At 48.6% G+C, this 21,833-nt stretch overlaps 1 protein-coding gene across 5 annotated transcripts in view; it reads right to left on the bottom strand.

The window, feature by feature from the left end:
* BDP1 (BDP1 general transcription factor IIIB subunit) overlaps positions 1-21,833 on the bottom strand; it is a 2,223,165-nt gene that overhangs the window by 1,439,250 nt on the left and 762,082 nt on the right. For all 5 annotated transcript variants that reach the window (XM_069627521.1, XM_069627519.1, XM_069627520.1 and 2 more), the window contains one exon: positions 8,476-8,623. In XM_069627521.1, the coding sequence (XP_069483622.1) occupies positions 8,476-8,623 (148 nt within the window). The remainder of the gene's footprint in view (positions 1-8,475; positions 8,624-21,833) is intronic.

A 21,833-nucleotide genomic window follows, 5' to 3' on the forward strand; every position in this document is an offset into this window, starting at 1 on the left:
TTGGGTGAAGTTGGAAATGCGTCCCCCTATTGGGGTTGTGCGAGAAGGGACCCTGAACGGAGCGTCACTGTTTTGGTGGAGGCGTGCCACCCCCTTTGCTGGGACTGCCTCTACCCTTACCACGTCCTCTTATTACCCCTGCCGTAACCCTGGGTAGACTGTTGGTTATTATTGTTCCACGGTGTACCCTGCCCCTGGGACTAGTTCGATCCTCTCTGGGAATTTTGGCCGCGTGGGCGACGAAAATTGCCATTCCCTCTCTGATTAGGGGGTTTGTTGGTTAGTTGGCCTAGGGATTTGAGTGTCTCATATTCGTCCTTGGCATTTTTCAGCGCGTCCTCGACTGCTTTACCAAACAGATCCGGCACCACCGGTTTATCCAACAAAGATGCTTGGGTTTCAGCTTTGAATCCAGACTGCCTTAACCAAGCGTGTCTCTTGATAACAGTTCCTTCTGCCATCAATCTGCCGGCGTTATCCGCGGCATCAAAGGTTGCTTTTAAAATGCAACCGGAAACGGCTCTTTCCTCCACCGCAACTCGTGCCAACTGGCTCTTTAAGGGTTTGGGGCGGAGTCTATGAGTGCCGTGACTTCTTCCCACTGATGGCAGTTGTAGCTGGCCAACAGGGTGGTGAGGTGGCAATCCTTGCCTGATAGGCGGAAGTGGAGGCTACTTTCCTGGCCAAACCATACAGTTTCTTGCTCTGCTTGTCGGGAGGAGCTTCGGATGATGACAAGGGTGTTCCAGCCCTCTTACAGGTGTTAGTAACAACCAGGGAGTCCGGTTTCAGATGCCCCCTTATATACAGTGGGTCTGATTGTGCTGCCCTGAAAAGTTTCTCAATCCTGGGGTTCACTGCCCTGGTGAGGTTAGGATTTAAAAGTGAAGGGTCTATCCTTCTCTGAATAGACTTAAGGATAGGGATGGCCTGAGAAACAGGCCTCCTTTCTCCTGCTAACTCTTCTGCAAAGTCCCTCTCTTCTTGAGCACCCTGGGTGTCAATGTGGAAATGTTCTGCCGCCCGGGACAGAACTTCACTCAGGAGCGGTTGATTGTCGACAGGAGAGTCGGTAATCGGGGGTTCTTTCTCTACCTGGGAATCTACTCTGTAGGTCTCCGAGTCTTCCTCTCCCTCTTCTTGGTCCTCATCATCCCCATAGTAGCCCGTACCAGTTTGCTCTTCCAACATGCCCAAATCTGGATCATCACAAAAGGATGTATCCCCTTGATACTGGGAGTAGGGCTGTATATAGAAGGGGTCCGAAGACCGTGTTGGGGCTTCAAACCGGGACTTCTTACTTGGAGGTATTGGATCCTTAGAGCCTGAGGGTGCTGACCCGTCGGGATTATAGGAGAGAAAGTGTTCAGGGTTCTTTGTGTAAAAATCTGCCAATGAAGACATCCTTGACATAACCCTGTCTATGTCATCACTAGAGCATTCTCTAGAACTGGGAATTATCCTTTCTGGGGCTTTCTCTGCCTTATCCTGACTAGACGTACAGGTTTTAGCATGTGTCCTTGGGATAACAGAGGACTGGGACTTGTCTGTCTGTTTAAGGAGTGGGAAGTTTTTGAGGTGTGTGAGGCGGCTGAGACTGCTTCCTCTGTTTTCCCCCCTCCCTGTGGGAGGAAGAGTGTTTTCCCTGTTTCTTTGCCCCTCCGGAGCCTTCTGACGCCTGGCGTCGAGGTTCGGGGGTGGTGTCCCCATCTTTAGCACGTGGAGGTAGGGACTTGGGAGCCGCCGTTACGCGGTCTGCGGGCGCCGACTCCTGGAGTGCGGTATGGGGATGGAAGTCGGCTTCATCTTCAGACGATCGAACTTCCGTTACACTGGGGAGCGAGGCACTCTTGGCAACAGTGGATGATTGCCTGGAGTCATGCGGCGATCTAGATCGAGAACGCCCAGAGGACACCGAATCGATCTGTTCTCTATATGCCTCTTTACAAGAACTGGACGTGCGCGTCGAATCTCGGTTGGACTTCATGTGCTTTGTGTAAGTGCTGTGGGTAGCGCTTGTGTCGCCGGGGGTCTTCCCCATAGCCGCCCTGCCGGACGACCTTCCGAGGTCGGGGACTTGCGCTTGGCAGTCTCTTGACGCCGTGTTGCCCTCGCCGTCTGAAAGTACAGCGTCGCTGCCATGGCCTCCTGACGCCTGGCGTGGTGGGCCCAAAGCTTGATCGAACGGTCCTTAAGTGTTTTCGGTTTAAACCTACTACACGCTCTGCAGTTCGCCTCGGGGTGGTCCCTCGGCAAGCAGAGATTGCACGTGGCGTGCCTGTCGACCCAAGGGTACTTGCGGTTGCACTTGGGGCAGAATTGGAAAGGGGTACCCTCCATACGCACCTTGTGGCAGCTGGCTACTAAGTGTAGGGATATATAAGAATGTACCTATGTACCAAAAGGGTGTAGAGTATGACCACCCCCCCACTCTCCCTACTTGCAAGGCCGAGGCCAGAGGCCTTCCAAGGCCCGGGCCGAGGCCGGAGGCCTTCCAAGGCCCGGGCCGAGGCCGGAGGCCTTCCGAGGCCCAAATCCGTCGTGCAGCTGTCGACGGTCTAATTCTTCTCCCGGCCGATGTCGAGTGTAGAAGTTCGGTGACTCAACAATGGGGTGGAGAAATGGGTAAATATAACAATATTTAGCAAAAGTATGGCTAAGGCCAGGGAACTCTGCGAAATGCTTCCAACCAGTATGGCGGAAAAAAACAATCTGAGGGTCCTACACGCGTGATGGATCATGGGTACAGTGGACGTCACACTAGGGATAGTATTACTGGCACGCCCTGTGTCGACGACCATTTTCGAGTTTCAAAAAACAAACTAATTCTCTGCAGCTTCCACTAGATGTCGGCCTATGCACAGCATGTGATCTAAGCAGATTCCACAAGCCTCAGAAATTTATTTTTAAATTCAAATGAAAATCAAACAAATTCAATATAGTGCAGCAATCATCAGTGTGGTGATAATTACACAGCAACATGATAGGATACACTGAATTTAACTTTTTAACATCAGACACATCAATACAAAAATGAATGAAAGCTAGATCACTTTTTGGTAATAATTTTAAATGGGACAATTTATGCATTTCCCCCTGCAACACTCCCCCAAACCAAATTTTTTGTGTGGGTTGAGAGGAGTAGCAAGGAGTCTGGTATAATCGGCTAAAATCAGATTGGAAATCCGAACTACCACCTCTGAACGGGAGGCCAACAACAGAGTGAAAACCCTTGAAAATGAGCAAAATGGCACTCTGAATTCACTGAATTGTTAATTTTACATGTGCGGTTGAATGGATATGACAGGAATTTGTGTGGCTGTACTAAAGTAGTAAGAAAGCTTACAAGCTGCAAGGTACTAAACATGCATACAGGTGAGAAAATCGACTTTGGGAAGGAAAAACAGTGCAACAGAAATCACACGTGTCAGAATTACAATTTCTTCGTTTTCACGGTTTAAAACAAGCAAAACAGCTTAGAAAATGAGCAGTCAAAATTGGAAATCGGTTTTACTGATGAGGTACCAAAGCACATAACAGGTATGATACTAAAGTGAAAGGGTGACTCTTAATGGGTGACAGTATGGGATTCTTCATAGGAAAGGAAAATCGGATTTTAAAAGTGAAACACTTTCATGGGCAAACTCGGTTTTGTTAGTAAAATTTATTTGTTCTACTTCATTTTAGTGGTCAGATATTTAAAGAAAGACACGGTACACAGAGGTTAATTTGCAAGGTGAACCTATTCTTGCCACGTTCATATCTATGGGAAATTAATTAATGTATGACGCTTTTGAAGCGATCGCAAACATAAATACAACGTTATTGTGTTGGAAAACGCTGTGGTTTTAAAACCGCAGCGTTTTCCAACACAACCACGTGTGTTTCTGCCTGCTGTGGCTATCACTTTGGGTCTCGGAGCACCGGAGCGACCGCAAACATAAATACAACGTTTTTAAAGCTGCGGTTTTATTTCTAAGTTTTCCGGGCTCCTCCAGCCCGGAAAACTTAGAAAAAAAAACGCAGCTAGTGCTCATTTTTTGTAAAAAAAATAAATAGCACTTACTGAGAATCAGCTGCAGCTTTCCTGCTCTGGTCTCCGGTCCGCGTCCTCCGAGTCCCGGCACTAATGAAGGGAAAGCCACCCAGCGGTAGACTTTGTTTACTACAGCTGGCTGGCTTTTCCATCATTAGTGCCGCAAAAGCAAAAGCCAGCACAGGAGGGCCTCCATTTCACAAAATGGCTGCGCCCCTGTGCTTGCTTTTTCGAATTTTGAGCTTGAATAGCTCAAAATTTTACATAGGAAGTTTTAAAACGGAGGATGCTAGAATTTTTTTTTTATGTGGCCTATCTATTTTTGAAATAACATTTTTTACTAGACCATCCCTTTAAGAGGCAGATGTGAGCTTTAGGCAAGTACACTGAATTAGACCGGCAAAACAAAGAAGCACACACATTTTTATATAAAAAAAGTATATATTTATTAATATTTACACCAGAATCACTTTAAATACTTCAGACGTTTACTGCGAACACTTGATAATGCACTTCAAAGGGCACTTTCACTTTTGTGTTTGTTCGCGGTTACATTTGTAACAATGTCAGAAAGGGAAACATTTTTAGCATATTTTCGGTTATTGCACACACACACACACACGGTTTTCAACGGTTAATACGCTAATACAGTTACTCTGCAAACACTTGTAAATGCAAGTCACTTAAAGGGAGGAAAATGGTTAGTGTAGTATCAGCTTAGTTCAAGGTTCTAGAGACGATTTCTTAATCTAGTAAGTGTTTTAAGTCCCAAAACCCAACCCTAGCTAAAGGCAGTTCGGAGAGGGCTTGAAGTCTTGACAAGCAGCGAATTACGAAGAGTTCCTGTGGATTTCTTCCAGTGTCTAGAGTTAACTAACAAAGGAGACCTTAAAACGGACTTGAGAAGGGGACACAAGCAGCAGCTTGGGTGAGAGGGGGTTGCCCTGGACACCTATACGTGCATTCAAGCACTCTGGAGTGACTTCTTGGAATCAGGTAAGCAATAACTTTTTCCTTCACAGTACCCTAGGTTATCAGAAAATGTTTGCCCTGGATGCTCCGGATTGATGCAGCTCTGGACCCGACCTCTGGTTTCCTTGATCTGGTGAATGAACGCAGGACAATGGACAGGATATCTGGGCAGCAGTCTTGAGGGAGGACCTGTAGCACGACTTCCAGCACATTTTTGGTTCACTCTGAGATTTTGGTGCTTTTTCTGCATCACCAACAAAGGACACAGATCGCCCGGTCAATCATCTTCGCTTCCTGCAGTCCCACACTCTGGTGAGGGAGTCTGGGCGTGTTCGTTTGGAGTGTCCTTACGGTTTCTGCAAGGTTTGGACGGATTCAATCTTTCTACAACAAAGCATTCGAAATGGGCAGCAGGTCTCCTGGTATTGGGTTTCCGCAGCTCTGGACACTCTTAGTACCTCGGTAGATGGCTAGTTCTAAATTTCATCCTTGGGACTGGTTGTTCCCACCAGACAAAGGAAAGGAGTCCTATTCGGAGCTCATCTGTCGCACAGAAAACGGGGTCAGGACAGCAGTGGCCGCTTCACAGTGTTGCAAAGGGTCTGCAGGCATCTCTGGTAGTCTTCTTCGGTTACTTCAGCTTCCAGTGGTCGACTTGCTTTTCACTCTAGAAGCCTCATCTTTTATACATTTCCAGAACACACTCCTCTGCGATTTCTCTCAGCATTTTAACAGGAAGGGGCATTTGGTTGTCCATTCAGGACAGCCAGACCCCCTGTGGGAACTGGACCTATTGAGGTACTCTAGCAGACAAAGGACAGGGGGGTGTAAAACTCCTCCCCCACTTTCTGCCTGCCCTGACACTCTGGAGCCTAGGCAGGGATACCCAAGGGTTCCTGCCAAAGGCAAAACACACACACTGACCGCCGCCTCCCAGAATGGTAGAAGGACTAACCACGCTAATAATGGCGAAAAAAGAAGGGTGGCCCCAAGTTGCTACTTGGGTGCCCCTATTGTGCACTACTGAGGCTATGGACATAGCCAGCAGTATCCAAAAAACACAATAGTTGGAAGGAAACGTCCACTGCCACCATCCGTAACAAGGTGATCGTCTATGTGACTAAAAAGTCACAGGAGCAGAGAGAAGGGGGATACTAGGCATCCCTTTGGCACTCCACTGAAGGCGGTGTGTGCCAAGTTCTCAGACTATAGAGTTTTGGGAGAGATACTAAGTAGCTCTCTATCCCCAAGAACTGTAGTTTACTTGAGGCTACAGAAAAATAATCATAAAGAGGATCCTAAGGGTCCTCAGCAACTGTAGACATAAGGAGCTGTGTGCTGCGGTTGTAAAAACACAGATGCCTTTAAGAACTATGGAGCAGACAGACTCTATAGTACCGGTAGAATACAAATAATAGAGTTCCAAAGACAGAGCCCACAAGAATGAATGAGGGGAAAAAGGCTCCACTCATTCGGGATTGAAAGAAAGGTCCAGTAGTCCAGCAAAAAGTGCTGGGGGTCTCACTAGGAGAGGGGGTGAAGCATAAAAATTAAAATCTCCCTAACAGACATGTTTTAGGATTACCTGTACAGGCAATCTATTTCTTGATTACCATTGGGTACTATGTATGTTAGTTCAGAATTTCATTTTTGGGGTTCCTGCTCCAGAACTTTCTGGTTCTCCCCACTTTGCTTGTTTCATTGGTTTTCCAACTGTTCTTTTGTGACTAGAGGGTCATCATCTACTGAAGCCATCAACCTGAACGTGTGCCATGGAGTAGACTGGTGGAAGCTGCAATTTAGTTTTGGCTGAACTAGGGTTGTAGCCACTTTAACTCAAAAACACTTCTGTGCACTGGGCATAATTCAGAGAAACCACCATTCTGATGCCATATTTGGTTCTGTTCTCATGGATCCCTTGCTCCCGGGAATGGCGAGGTATGAAAGCCCACCTTCTCCTTGCTGTTGGACCTCCACTCTCTGGAGTGGGCCTTGTGCGCCCACTACAACCAGCTTTTGCTGACATGCTGGTTCTTGAAATCTTGACTGGACGGCTTCTTTGGGGTCCCCTAGAAACCCCAAGTTCCCCACCTGGATGGTTGCTCCTCTTGTTGTACATGTGGGTTAAAATCACCCAACTTTTCCCCATAACCGCAGCAGGCCAATGGGATTTTTTCCCATTGATTTCTATGAAGGAACTTTGGAAACTTTGTGAAAACTCTACAAAAGGGACCTAAACGGGTATTACCTGAACTCTTGTCATTTGTCCCTCGTCTCCCTTGGTTTCATGATCTTCTAGAACAACTGTAGATTTAGGTTATTCCTGTGGTTTATTGTACATTTTGCTATAATATATAATTGTGGTTCAGTCTGTCCCATAAAAACAGTGTCCAATTCTGGTTACAGTGTTTCAAACTGTTTGTGGGTTTAACTGGAGCAGATTCAGGTCCAGTACAGTATTTCTAATCTTCTTTGTTGTCTGTTGGCCCTCTAGGACAATTTCCTTTAGTGGCTTACGCCTCCATCCTTTCTAGGCACCATATAGGCCAAGAACATTCCTTTGGATTAGTCCACTAAATTGGGTTCAAGGATCTAACCCATTAATGTGTTTTTCCAATATACATTCCTTGCAGATGTATGTTCACTAGTACTCATTTGGCTGTCTTTATAGCCAGATGCAATACTTAAAAAATGTTATGCATATTTTTACAGTATGAGTGGTGTATTTTGTTGTTTATGGAACTGTATTTTGATCCCAAATGCCTCCACCCCTCCAAAGCTGCGAGAAAAGCCCGACTACTCTGCTATGTTGCCCGATGAGCGTGTGCCGGTCTAACTTGGTGCACATTCTGTTCTTAGACTAAGGACAGGTCTCTTACACGCTTTACCACAAGGTTGTGGTCTCCTCAGACTAAGCCATTCTACCAGTGAGAGTTGTACTCTGCACATTTTGGAGGTCCAATAAAGTTAGCTGAACCCTAAACCAGAGTACTAGTTCTGAACAAACCTAGCAGGTACCATGCTCAATGGTGTAAGGCAGCAATAGAAAACATGTTATAAAATGTAAAATGGATTAACATTTCTTACTGTATTTTAAAAATTCAACATCCAGAATGCAGAGCGCCATTAAATGGCTAGAATGGAAACATACTGTGATATTTGATGGTTGTTCATTCCAGCTGTTTCTGGTTGAGTAGCTGTGATGTTGGTTGAGGTTACACATACCACAATGAATGACAGATGAAAGGAATATCAAGTTGTCTCATATTCAGTGTCAGTGGTTGGTTGATATATTTGTTAGATGAACTTTTCGGAAATGCGTTTTGCACTCATGAGTAAATTATATGCATCCATCACAGAAGAAATTGTGGCAGTGGGAAATGTCGATCTCACTTTAAACAACTGTGCCTCATTTCAAAAGTATTTAAACATGTTGTACCATTATTTCAACTCGTTTAGTGCTATACCTGGTCAACTGCTCCGGCTAGTGATGCGTTTCCATCTGCTTGCACCAAACCAGCATTCCTAGATTTAGTAATCAAGCGTGGTTGAGGTTTTTGAACCCGTCCTTTCATCGCTCCGATTGATTTGTCGCTTTCAACTTGCTCACTGTCCCTGCAAAAGACAGGATCAATACAAAAAATAAACTGATGCATAACTAGGTTTTCTTGTTTGCGTTAGCTTTGTATTTTATTTGTATAGAGCTTTACGCCAATGTGCTGAACAAGGCCTAGTACGATAGTCGCTTGTTTTGTTCCTCCCCTCCATTTCTGTACACCTCTCCCTCACCTGTTTTTCTCTGGCTCTCCCAGAAATGTTGTCAGGCCTAGTATGGCAGTCGCCTGTCTGTTTCCATTTCCTTCCCACTCTCCCCCTCCCTTCCTGATCTATTTATTTTTATTTATTTTTTATTTAGATTTGTAGAGCGCACTGCAGCCCGGCAGCATAAGAGGAGCTTAAGAAGGCTTGATTCTGGATTACATGAATGCTGCCCATGGAAGGTTCTTAGACAAGGTACAAGGTAATACAACATACTAGTGACAGGGTTACATAGGCACTAACGCTGCGGTAGTCAAAGCCAGTTTAGTACAGACATATCAGACAAAGAGCAGTGTTTTGATAGCCTTACGGAAGGCTGCATGAGAGTCAATCAGTCTGATGTGAGGCGGTAGGGAGTTCCAGTTGTGAGCAGCCTGAGTAGGGAAGCTGCTTTCACCTGCACAAATTATGAGTTTTAGGAACAGTGATCATGTTGGTGTAGAGCGTTCTGGATGGCCTGGTGCAGAGGGGTTTGGAGATCCTCTGGGCAAGGTAAGGGGGAGCCAGGTCGTGGAGACACTTGTGGGTAAGTGCAAGGGTCTTGAAAATAATTCTCTCCTTGACTCTCACGCAGAGAACACATATCAGGACTCAGGTTCACAGTGAACCTGGCTCCTGAATCCTGATATGTGTTCTCTGCGTGAGAGACCCGTGGAGGCCCTGAGGGCGTTGTTTTGAGCGACTTGTAATTTAGCTATGTTTTTTGCTGAGGTTCCAACAAGAATAGTGTTACAGTAGTCCATTCTTGAGCCAATTATTGCCCTCGCGATGGTGAGAATTTTGCTGTGAGAGGAACGGCCTAACTGAGTTGTTAAGTTTAGAATGATAGGCCGAGAAGGAGGCAATGGCGTTAACCTGCCTTTCCATGTTTAGGGTGGGTTCAAGGTAAATGCCTAGGTCCTTGATCGACTGGGACACGTGATGGGAATATTGTCGACAGAGAAGAACAAGTTACTTTCTTACCTGGTAACGTTCTTTCGATGGGATGGTCCGACGACGTATTCCATATCTATGACATGTAATCACCACAGCTGTGCTGCTTCGGAAACTTTTTCGGCGTCTGCGTCCTGCGTCGATGACGTCGATGTGCCGTCGTCGAGGACCTCCTCCGACGTCCGACGTCATCCGATGTGATAAGTAGGACGTAGGACGCACGACGTCCGTAGCCTCAGTTGTAGTTTTTTCCCCCAAAACGTGTGACATTAGTCAACTGCCAGTCAGACACAAAGCCTTGCGGAACGCAAGCTGCAATCGCAAAATAAATTCTGCAGCGGGGAAGGCAGGGCGGGAGCGATATGGAATACGTCGTCGGACCATCCCATCGAAAGAACGTTACCAGGTAAGAAAGTAACTTGTTCTTCGAGGGGATTGGGTCCTCAAACGTATTCCATATCTATGACAGACTCCCAAAGCAGTACCAGAGCAAGGAGGAGGGAAAGAATTTAGAATCAAAATTTAGAATAGCCAATCAAATAGCAGAGCAAAGGACCGCCTTGCCAAAGGCCAGATCCTGTCCTCGGATGGAATAGAGGGAATAGTGACGTACAAATGTATGTACTGAAGCCCAGGTGGCTGCATCACAGATGTTGCGAATAGGAACACCCCTCTGCAGGGCAGTAGATGCAGCCATACCCCTGGTAGGATGGGCCCGCAAGCCAGCCGGTGGGTCCTTACCCGCCAAGCGGTAACACTCCGAGATGGCCAAAATAATCCAGCGAGACAAAGTGTTTCGTCACAGCTTGCCCCAAACGCTTTCCAGCGTAACCAATAAAGAGTTGATCGTCCACTCTGACCCGGGACATGCGTGAAACATAAAAGCTTAAAGCTCTCCTAGGATCAAGCCTATGGAGCCTCTCCTCTTCCTTACCAGGATGCGGAGGAGGATAGAATGCCGGAAGAACAACCTTCTGGGCCAAATGAAATTCCGTGACTACCTTCGGAAGAAAAGAAGGACGAACTCCAAGGACAACCCTGTCCTTGTGAAATACAGTGAAGGGTGGTTTAACTGAAAGTGCCTGTAACTCACTCACTCTGCAAGCGGAAGTAACCGCAACTAAAAACACAGTTTTCAGAGTTAACAGCCTCAAAGGGCAAGAATGTAAAGGCTCAAACGGAGCACCCATAAGAAACTTAAGAACAAGGTTTAAATCCCAACCGGGCACCAGGAAAGGTGACGGAGGGAACACATTAGTGAGCCCTTTCAGAAACTGTGAAATTAAAGGGATTTTAAAGTAAGAACACTCTTCAGACGAGCGCTTAAAGATGGACAGCGCCGCCAGGTAACCTTTAATGGTACCCACTTGCAAGCCCCTGTGGGCCAAAGAAAGTAAAAAGGACAGAACCATGGGGCTGTCACATGCAAAAGGATCCACATTCTGAACTCTGCACCAGTCGCAGAACTTACGCCAACGGCAACGGTACAGAGACTTTGTTGCTGGCCTTCGGGCCGAAAGCAACACCTCCATCACGTCTTCAGGGAGGTCCCAATCCTTATACCTCAACCTTTCAGAAGCCAAGCGTGAAGGTTGAGGGATCTGACCTCTGGATGGAGAACCTGACCCCCCCCTCCCGTGGGAGCAGATCGTCTCGGTAGGGAAGACGATGTGGAGGGCAGATGGACAAGTCGAAAAGGTCCGGGTACCACGTCCTCCGAGCCCACGCCGGAGCAATGAGGATCATCCGCAAACCGAACTTCCGTAACCTCCGCAGCACTTGCGGGATGACGGGGACTGGAGGAAACGCGTACAGCAGCGGGAATGACCACTCCACCATGAACGCGTCTCCTAAGGCTCCTTTTGGAGGAAATTCCCGCGAGCAAAACCTTTCGCACTTCTGGTTGACACTGGAGGCGAAGAGATCCACTTGAGGGGTCCCCCAAAAGGGTGAAGATCTCCAGGAGAATCTCCTGAGCCAACTCTCACTCGTGAGAGATCGCGCTCTGCCTGCTCAGAGCGCCCGCCGTAACGTTTTCGTCTCCGGCCAGATGAACTGCTGAGATCGAAACTTCCTGCTGGATGGCCCAGAACTCGAGCTGCATCGCCTCCCTGCACAGAGGAAGTGACCCTGCCCCCCCCCCTTTTTGTTGAGGTAGTGCATGGCCACTGTGTTGTCCATCAGGATCAGGACACTCTTTCCTCGCACAGTCGGCAGAAAAGCCTTCAGGGCTAGCCTGACGGCCCTCAGCTCCAACAGATTGATATGGAGTCTGGACTCCGACGGAGACCAACGACCGCTGACTGTCAGCCCGTTGGCATGAGCTCCCCATCCCGTGAGGGATGCATCCGTCACGATCGTCACCTCCGGCCAGGGAAGCCAAAATGGAGCCCCCTTCATCAAGTTGCCTTCGACGACCCACCACAGAATGTCCCGGGCGACCGAGGGCGGCACCTGAACCGGGTCCGACATCCTGCCGGAGGACTGCGACCATTGCGTCTTGAGTGCCCACTGCAAAGATCTCATCCGCAGGCGAGCCTCTGGCACCAGAAGAATGCAGGATGCCATGAGGCCGAGCAACCTCAAGAACTCGAACGCTGGGAGCGTCTGGGCATGCTGAAACTTGTGCACCATCTGCTGAATGTGAAGAGCCCTCACCTGGGGAGGAAAACACTGCCCCAGGGAAGTGTCAAGCACTGCTCCGATGTACTGGAGCCGCTGTGTTGGCGTCAAATGGGACTTCTTTAAATTGAGGGAGAAGCCCAGCCTGTGAAGGGAGTGGCAGGTGACGGACAGATAATCCAGGACTTGCTCGGGAGAGCTCCCCCTGATCAACCAATCGTCCAGGTAGGGGTAGACATGAATCCCCCCCTTGCCTGAGATGCGCTGCCACCACCACCATGAGCTTAGTGAAAACCCTCGGGGCGGAGGTGAATCTGAACGGCAGGACCCGAAACTGAAAGTGCGAGTCGCCAACCGCGAACCTCAGGTACTTCTTGTGCTTGGGATTGATCTGCACATGGAAGTAAGCATCCTTGAGATCGAGTGACACCAACCAGTCCTGAAGCTGAAGGGCCTGGAGGACGAGAGAGTGTAACCATCTTGAACTTGTCCTTCCTGAGGAGTTTGTTCAAACCGCGCAAGTCCATGATGGGTCTCAATCCCCAGTCTTTCTTCGAAATCAAAAAATAAGGGGAATACCATCCCTTGTTCCTCTCCGCTACAGGCACCAGTTCTATGGCGCCTTTCGCCAGCAGGGCTCGAATTTCCTGCGCAAGGAGCGGATCCGGACTCTGCAAAGAGAGGTTCCCCGGTGGATTGTCGCGAGGCCTGTGCCGAAAGGGAAGACAGTAGCCATGGGTTATGATCTCCAGAACCCACACATCTGAAGTAATGGCTTGCCACTCTGCAAGATGCTGCGCCAGCCTTCCCCAAACCGGCGAACCATGGGACATGGCCTCATGACTGAGTGGGAGCGGCTGCAGCGTTACCTGAGGGCAAAGAGGCAACTGCCCGAGCGGCCTCGGCACCACGGGTACCCTGTAGACCACCTCTGGTACCCCTGCGTTGGCCTCTTTGACTGCCAGCTCCTCTCGCTTTACTGAAGGACGAGTAATAGCGAAAGGAACCACCCCTCCACTGCTGTCCCCTAGGACGAAAAGGCAGAGGTTGGCGAACTGCAGCGCCCAACGACTTTGCTGCAGCTTTTGAGGTCTGCAACCTCTCAAGGCTCTCGTCAGCCTTGCTGCCAAAAAGGTGTTCACCGTCAAAGGGCATGTTGAGGAGCCGGGACTGCACATCAGGAGCAAACCCCGACTTCCGCAACCACGCAAACCTGCGTATCACGGTGCTCGCCGCCATGGACCTACTGACGCATTCAGCTAAGTCCAAACCCGACTGAACGGACTCACACATGGCATCCTTACCATCCTGGACCATAGCAAGGAAACCACCCCGTTCGTCCCCTTCGGGAATATGTTCAGCCGCTAACACAACACAGTTCCACAGAGTGTGTGTGAAACGAGACAAGGCACAAATGGAGTTGGCCGCCTGAAGCGCCATACCACCAGAAGAAAACACTTTCTTCGCCCAGCCATCAAAACGTTTGTCGTCCCTATCAGGAGGGATGGTAGGGTACGACACCTGCTTTGCCGGGGCCATGGCCGCCTGCACCACCAAACTCTCCGGAGTGGGGTGCCTGGTCAAGTAGCAGGGGTCGCTACTGGCTGGACGGTATTTTCGCGACAAGGATCTGCCCACCGCCGGGAGACTCTCCGGAGCAGTCCAAGCCGCCGCCAACCTTCTCTGTAAAGCCATATGGAACGGCAGTACCGGGTCAGTTGGGGGACCAACATCAAGGATGTCCATCAGATCATCCTGCACAAACTCCCCTGGGGGAGCAGACCATCCCAAGTACTCAGAAACCCTAGCCATAAGGCGCCAGTACGAGGAATCGGCATGAGAGCCAGGCTCAGGCCTACAAAACTCCACCTCCGGAGAGGTGTCCAGTCCACTGGCATCATGCAGTGACTGCCTCAAATCGTCAAACTGACTATGGCCCGAGACAATTTCATCTGGAACCTGACTAGGAACCAGGCCATCAGAATCCTCATCCGCCTCTGAAATATATTCCAGGTGGCGAAAAGAAGGCACCCGAGAGTGCTTGCTCTTAACCAGAGCCTTCCTAGGGGGTTCCCCCGTGCCACGGGGTACCTCCGAGACGAAAGGCGTCGAGCGAATCGGCGCCGAGAGAACAGGCATCGGCGCCGAGGAAATCGGCGTCGACGTCAGATGCAGCGCCGCCAGCAAAGGCGGCGTCGACACAGCCCTCAAAGCCGGAGCCCCGAGCGTGTCCTTCGACGACCTGAGCGTCGACAGCTTCGATGACTTCCTCGGAGCAGGAGCCTCGAGAAAGCCTGTCGACGCCCTCGACGCCTAAGACGTCGATGTCTTCCTCAAAGACCTCACAGGTGCACACAGTCTCGAACGCGTCGAGGACCGGGACCTGGAACGGGTACGTCGAGAACGAGTCTCCTTGTCCGAACGGGACCTCTCCCGTGACTCGTGCCGACCACTCTTGCGAGCGGCGTCTCTCGACATCTCGCGACCGACCCCACTCAGGGGCGCGGACGGCTTAGTACCCTGCGACTCGAGAATCGCAAGCATTTTCTTCCCGAAGGAAGCCCATTCCTCCGGCGTCGCACGGCTGGTGGGGTAAGCGACGTGCCGGGCAGAGTCCTCCGAAGAATGCTTCCGAGAATGCCTCGAAGAGGCTGAGGAGTGGCGAGACCGACTCCTAGAAGGAGACCCACGAGACTTCTGACGATGACGCGGAGAGTCACCTCTCGAATCATCTGTCGAAAGCCCCGCAGACTCTGACTTCCGGGGCTTGGACACCCAACCTACCGACAACAACTTCTTACGTTCGCGTAAGGCTTTGGACGTGAGCGACTGGCAGTCGATACAGTCATCCGTGTCGTGGGCCTCCCCTAGGCACCAGAGGCAGGCGTCGTGCGAGTCCGTCACCAACATCTTGGACCCACACTCCCCGTACTTCTTGAAGCCCGGACGCGGGGTCGAAGACGAAGTAGAAGACATCTTCACACGAAGGATTTTCACACAAAAACAAACAGGTTCGAAGAACCGAGAAGAACAGAACTCCAAAGAGTCGAGGCGTTAACCGAGATTCACGAAGCAACACCTTCGCGGAAAAAACGGAACTGAGGCTACGGGCGTTGTGCGTCCTACTTATCACATCGGATGACGTCGGAGGAGGTCCTCGACGACGGCGCATCGACGCAGGACGCAGAAAAAAGTTTCCGAAAGCAGCACAGCTGTGGTGATTACATGTCATAGATATGGAATACGTCGAGGACCCAATCCCCTCGAAGCAATTGTATTGCTTGTCCAGCTTGCCCAAAGTGGACGGGGATCCAATCAGCAGAAGTTCAGTTTTCTCGCTATTGAGGCATAACCAGTTATCTGCCATCCAGGATTGGATTGTGGAGTAGATTGAAATGAGGGTGTTTGAATCTGATGCGTAATCGCCCGATAGGGGTATGAGTACCTGAGTGTCATCCGCATAGTTCATGTACGAGATGCCCAGGGCGTCCAGGATTTTGAACAGGGGTCTGGTAAAAAGGTTGTACAGGGTAGGAGCAATGCATGAACCCTGGGGGACACCGCATTTAATGATGCTATGTGTGGCACATGAGGATTCAGAGTATACCTTCATTGCTCTCTCCGGAAGGAGGTTATCCAGCTGCAGGCACTAGGTGAGAAGTTGGCAGCGGTAGTGAGATGGTGGCACAGGGTCTTGTGATCTACCAAGTCAAAGGCGGCCGATAGGTCAAGTAGGAGAAGGACCGCTGGTTTGCCAGTGTCTCCGAGGTCATCCATTTGGTTCGGGGGGGTCGAGGAGGCCCGTTTGTGTCATGCCGTGGCCGAAACCCTGACTGACGGAGACCAAGGAGGTGTTGTCTTCTAAGAATTTTTGCACTTGCAGATAAGCTGCTTTGTCAATTATTTTAAGTAGGAAGGGGACGGTGGTGATGGGCCTATAGTTCCCTGGGACCGATGGGACAAGGGTAGGTTTTTTTTTAGGAACGGGCGAACCCACGCTTCTTGAGTCCAGTTGGGATGTGGCCTGACTGGAAAGAGGCATTAATGAATGCTGTGATGAGAGGGGCAAAGGAGGCAGCGCAGTCCTTGATGACTTGTGCTGGGCATGCGTCTCCTTTGCAGTTGGACGGTTTGATGGATTTGAGGAGTGTGATGACTTCAGGGACAGTCAAGTCTTTGAATTCAAAAATAGGAGAGTGAGACGGGGTGGTTGGTGGGGGAGAGCTGCTATGGCGGTTGGCTATAAGATTAGAGATTGCTTGTTGGTGGGCGAGGATTTTGGCGTGCAATGTGTCAAGTTTGTCCAACATGGCTGACTGAATATTAATACACCTTGCTTCATCCTTTAGGAGAGTAGGGAGCGGAGGGGCAGGGTTCTCCAGGTCCCTGAAGATGGCAAATATTTCTTTTGTTCCTGACTTGGCATTAGAGATTCTGGTATTGTAGGAAGCAGCTTTTGCTTTGATGGCAGTTTTGTAGTCTTTAGATAGTGCCTTGAAGGCTGCTAAGGTTGTCTCATTGTTTTTTTTTTTCAAGTTAGATAGTGCAACCCTTTTTGTTGCGCGTAGCTCTAGGAGCTCCTGGGTGAACCATGCATTGGCGCGCTTGACTTTTATTGCTTTTTTAAGGGTGAGTGGAGCACAGCGTCAATGGCATGGGAGATGGTAGTCTTAAAAGATATTAGCTAATACCCCAGGATCGTTGGGAAAGGGGGGCAGTAGTGCCGGCCCCGAGAGGTGTTGGGTGAGATTTTCCTTTGTGAGATGCCTGGAGCTTCTCAGGAGCGCAACTGGGAGAGAGATAGTAGGTTTAGGCTGATCGCTGGTGTTAATGATATCGAACTTAATACAGTGGTGATCAGACCATGGGATAGGGGTGATCTCTTTAATAAGGAGTGGGCAGTTGTGATGGGAAACCCAGTCGAGAGAGCAGCCCTTAATGTGGGTGGGCTGAGAGATGGCTTGGGAGAATCCAAGTGTGGAGAGTGTTTTGTGGAGGGCATTGGCATGGCATGGAGTCTTTAAGGTCATTGAGTCCTAAGTTAAGGTCACCAAGGGGTATTATTTTGGAAGACTTTTTGAGGTTGTCGGAGAGGGAGTGGATAAGTGCCTCCTGAAAGTCGGTGGTAGGACCAGGGGGTTGGTACACAACGTGGTGGGCAATTGTGCAGTTGTGGGAGACTTAATTTAAGCAGGAGAAGGTCAGAGCTCTGATCAAGGTCACACTGTAGATTCCTGATCTGGAGGGCGTCCTTGGCAATGACTCCTACACCGCCTCCTCTGTGAGAGGAGTGGTCTTGTCTATAGATGGTGTAGCCATCAGAGTATGTTGAGGCTGTTACTGCTGATGAGGTCATGCACGTCAAGGGCGTGTGTTGGTAGAGAGCAGCAGTTGATAAGGGTGAATTTGAGTGGGGCATCCTCCACGGGGAACATATTAGAGGTGTGCTGGGGGTGTCTGGCAGGGTTGAGATGAGCAGGGGCGGTGAGCATAGGTGCCGAGCGGGTGTGGCGGCCACAGACGGTGACTGTGCCATAGGGCACCTGTGAGGTGGGTAAGGGTGTCGGCAGGGCAGGTAGCAGAATGGTTTCAGCTGTAGGGGGAGCAAGGTATCAGGGGAATTATACTGTATGCTTTGCAGAATAAAATCAGCCCTTTCACAAGATGCCAAAGTAACATCAGTAGGGCAGTGCAGTGCATCACAGGAGGCGTTACAGGGTAATGTACCAACATCAGCAGGGCAGTGCGAGATAATGGCAATAATATTAACAAGGCAGTGCAAGGTGGTTTTCATAGTATTAGCAGTTAGCAGGACAGTAGGTATTACCAGACATGGCAGTATATTTCACGGTAGAGACATATGCAGGATGGGTGCAAGAAACTTCAGTGGGCGCAGAAGATACAGTGGTTTTTCCAACATGGAAAGACAGGGTCTTAAAGTCAGTGCAGGGCACGGCGTCGGAGTTTGTGTGATCCAGAATTGGTGGGGTGCAGGGAGCAAGTGTTAATGCTGGTGAAGTCACTGATTTAGCAGCTGAAGGCGGGCGCCTGAGAGGCGGGAGCAAATTCGTAGAGGGAGATGCTGTGGTGCACATACTGCTGCGCTCATACGAATGGGGGGTGGGGGGTATGGTGAGCAGCTGAGGTGCATGCTAGTCTTGTGTGGAGGCGGGCCAGCCCGCAGGCAAGACTTGGGATATTGTTAGCGGAGGGGCGGGGGAGTGCGCATGAGCGTAATCGCTCATTTGTGGCAGTAACAAGAAAGTTGAAGGTAAGATGGGTGGGTGAGTGACCCTTACCTTGGGGAGATGTGCTGGGGGCAGCGGTCAGTGCTGTCTAGCAGCAGAAAGCGAGCGACTTTGCCTTTTCTCCTGGCCTTTGCTCCTCTGCGGCTTCGCCTGTCGGCACACCTCCCCTCCATATAAGGCAGGAGGGGAGGGGTGGGCCAGGCTGGACGACAAATGGGAAGATCCCATAGTATGTTGATGCCTGGTTGCTAGAGGAACGATGGCGGCGGCCAGATTTTTTTTCGTAGCTCCCTCGTGGCAAACTATCATATCATAAATAAATATGTAGAATGCTACAAATCAAATGGATAGTGACATCATAGACCAATTAGAGAGAGTGTAGATCCTACAAGGCCAGAACTGAAAAGAGGATAGGAGGAGATAGAACGAAGAGAAAACGTGAGCGTGTTCCATTGTAGTGGGGTCAAGACAAAGAAAGATAGCGAGACTGAGCACAATGTGGACGGGGGACATAGAAGAAATTGGGACTGGAAACAGAGAGAGGGAAAGTAAAAATGATATCAGGGAAGAGAGATCGGAAGGGGCAAGGTTATGAAGAGATTTGAAAACCAAGCAGAAAAAAGTAAACTTCAGACGAGAATGGCAGAGCACCCAATGGAGAGAAGAGCAGTAGAGATAGAGTCAAGTGGGAGAGAAAAGTAGATGAATTTTAGATCGATTTGAAAGCACTAAGACGTGAGACAGGGAGGCCAAAGAGATTTCAAGAACAGTGGAAGAAGCGAGAGAAGATAAGGGAAGCGATTAACAGTTTAGAAGTCTGGAATGCAAGAAAGGGCCTGGCTCTGAGAATGTTGAAAAGATGGGCCCTAAAGAAATGAGATCAAGAAGAGCGCAGAGCAAAGGCAAGATGAGAATCCAGATGCACGCCGAGATTGCAAGCAGATAAGGAAAATAGAAAAAGTAGAAGGAGTAGAAGGAGGAAAAGAAGGAGTATGTAAGGTAAGAGGATTTGTTTGAGGTTAGAAAGAAACGAAAGTTGGTCTTAGAAAAGTTAAGAAAGAGATCAGGATTGGCCATCCATGACTGGATGGCTAGAAAACGAACTTAGGGTAGTGTGAATGAAGGATGTGAAGGCAGAAAAGAAAAGGAAAAGCTGAGTATCAGCATAAATGTGGTGAGATGAAATAATAGAGGCGATCGTGAAAGTTAGAGAGAAAAGAAGAGGGCCCAGGACCGAACCTTGGAGGACACTGTGACCAAGTGAAAACAAAAGAAGATTTGCCAGACCAAGAAACCAAATAGCAACCATTAGACAAATCGGTCTTAAACCAGTGTAAAACAGATTCCGAGAACCCATGGCAAAAGAGGGAGGAAGGAGGGAGTGGTCAACTGTGTCAAGCGGATCTGACAAAACGAAGAGTATAAGAGAAGAGTGTTTAACATAGCATGCAGAAAGAAGTCAGTCGCAGACAGGAAGCAAGATAGTCTCTGTGGAATGGTAGGAGCCAAAGCCAGGTTGAAAACTAGGAAAATGGAATTCGAAATAATAAAAAAGACTTGGGAGTAAACAAGATGTTTCAAGAGCTTAGAAAGAAAAGGCAACAGATATATTGTCCGGAAATTGGATGGGAGGAAAGATTAAACTAATGTTTTTTGAGGATGGGTAGAATAGTAGCATGCTTAAATGAAAAACAGATGAAGACCTCAAAGGGATGTTGAAATGAGAAGCTAGGACAATAGAGAGAAATAGACTTTAGGAATAAGAGTAAGGAATAGGGTCACTGGCAGCTGAAATAGGATGGGATCTAGACAGAAGTAGCGGAATGTGAGTTGGAGAGTGGACGGAACAAGAACATAGAAGCAGAGTGAGAAGGGGGGGAAAATTGGAGTGGAAGAAGGAGTGATGAAGCGTAAGTGGGTGAGCCTAGAAGCAGAGGCGAAAAATCAATAACCGAAGGATAGGAAGAGTAGGGTCAGAAGGAGAATGGATACGAGACAGCATTTGAAAGATGACAGGGTAAGAGGAATAGGAGTTAAACGTTTCGCAGAGAGGAGAGCCGCATGAAATGAAGAGAGGACAGAGTAATATTCAAAGTGAGACTTGCGCCAGCGCAACTCCAAGCGGCAAAGAGTATGTTGCAGACAGCAGAGCTGCAGCGTGAGCCAAGATTGTGGGAGTTTACGAGTCAGAGAAAGGAGATGTAGGCTAAAGCAAGTCGAGAGTGGAAGCTAGAGCAGAGGAAAGGGATGAGGCAGAGCTATATAAAGGTTTTTCAGACCAAAAATCAATAGCTCAAATAGATAATCTCTGTTTTGTCTCTGGAAAGCTACCGCCATGAAAATAAAAATATTTCAATTTTTGTATTTCACTTGTCACCATTTCCACTTGATAAAAAAATCATTATTGCCTTATACCTAGGCATATTTGAACCCTTAAACTCTACCACCGTTTTGGTACACTTAAATAATTGCTCTTAGAAAGAAGATTTACCACGACATTTACATCGTCCTGCTTAACAAATGTGGCTCACAGTGCCGACATAATTGATCTGGTTAAAGAAAAAGGATACCAGAACAGTTATCCTCCAATTGCCAGAATCATAACAAGAGGTAGCGTTTTATGGCTAAAACTACTGTAGAGGTCACGATACGCGACTGCGATAAAGGCAGGCCTAGAAGCAAGATGTGTTTTAACAAAAAGGAACAGGAATGCGTAAACAATCACTTACTAGTAGAACTTGTGTCAAGCAGTGAATTTAATGAACAATTAAAAAGCTGTTTCGACAGAGGATCATCAGTAGTTAAAGATGTAGCTTAATGCTGGAAGGTGAACTTAACAATGCAGGATGAGAAAAAGCAGGAAAGCCAATTGATCACAACATTCTCAGAGAATCATGCGTTAGAGTACTCAACCTACCACCATGTGCCCAGTTTCAGTATCCAGTAATGTCGTCTTCCTTCAGAAGTCAACACTTTCATCCCTCAAGTCAAACCAGTCATGTACCAGACTAAATATAAATCAACTGAACTTAGAGAAAGTGTTGCCATCCACAACATGCATATTGGCTGTTAATCCAATGGCACCATGCAAGCAAAGCTTTGATGTTTTAGTAATATTTACAAACACTTGCACAAGAAATACCTGAAATTTAGGGGTTCTAAAGCAGAGAAAGGTCTATCAATATCACTCCAATTCGACATGT

This window comes from Ambystoma mexicanum, chromosome 6p, assembly GCF_040938575.1.
Source record: "Ambystoma mexicanum isolate Mex_15411 chromosome 6p, UKY_AmexF1_1, whole genome shotgun sequence".
Classification (NCBI taxonomy): domain Eukaryota; kingdom Metazoa; phylum Chordata; class Amphibia; order Caudata; family Ambystomatidae; genus Ambystoma; species Ambystoma mexicanum.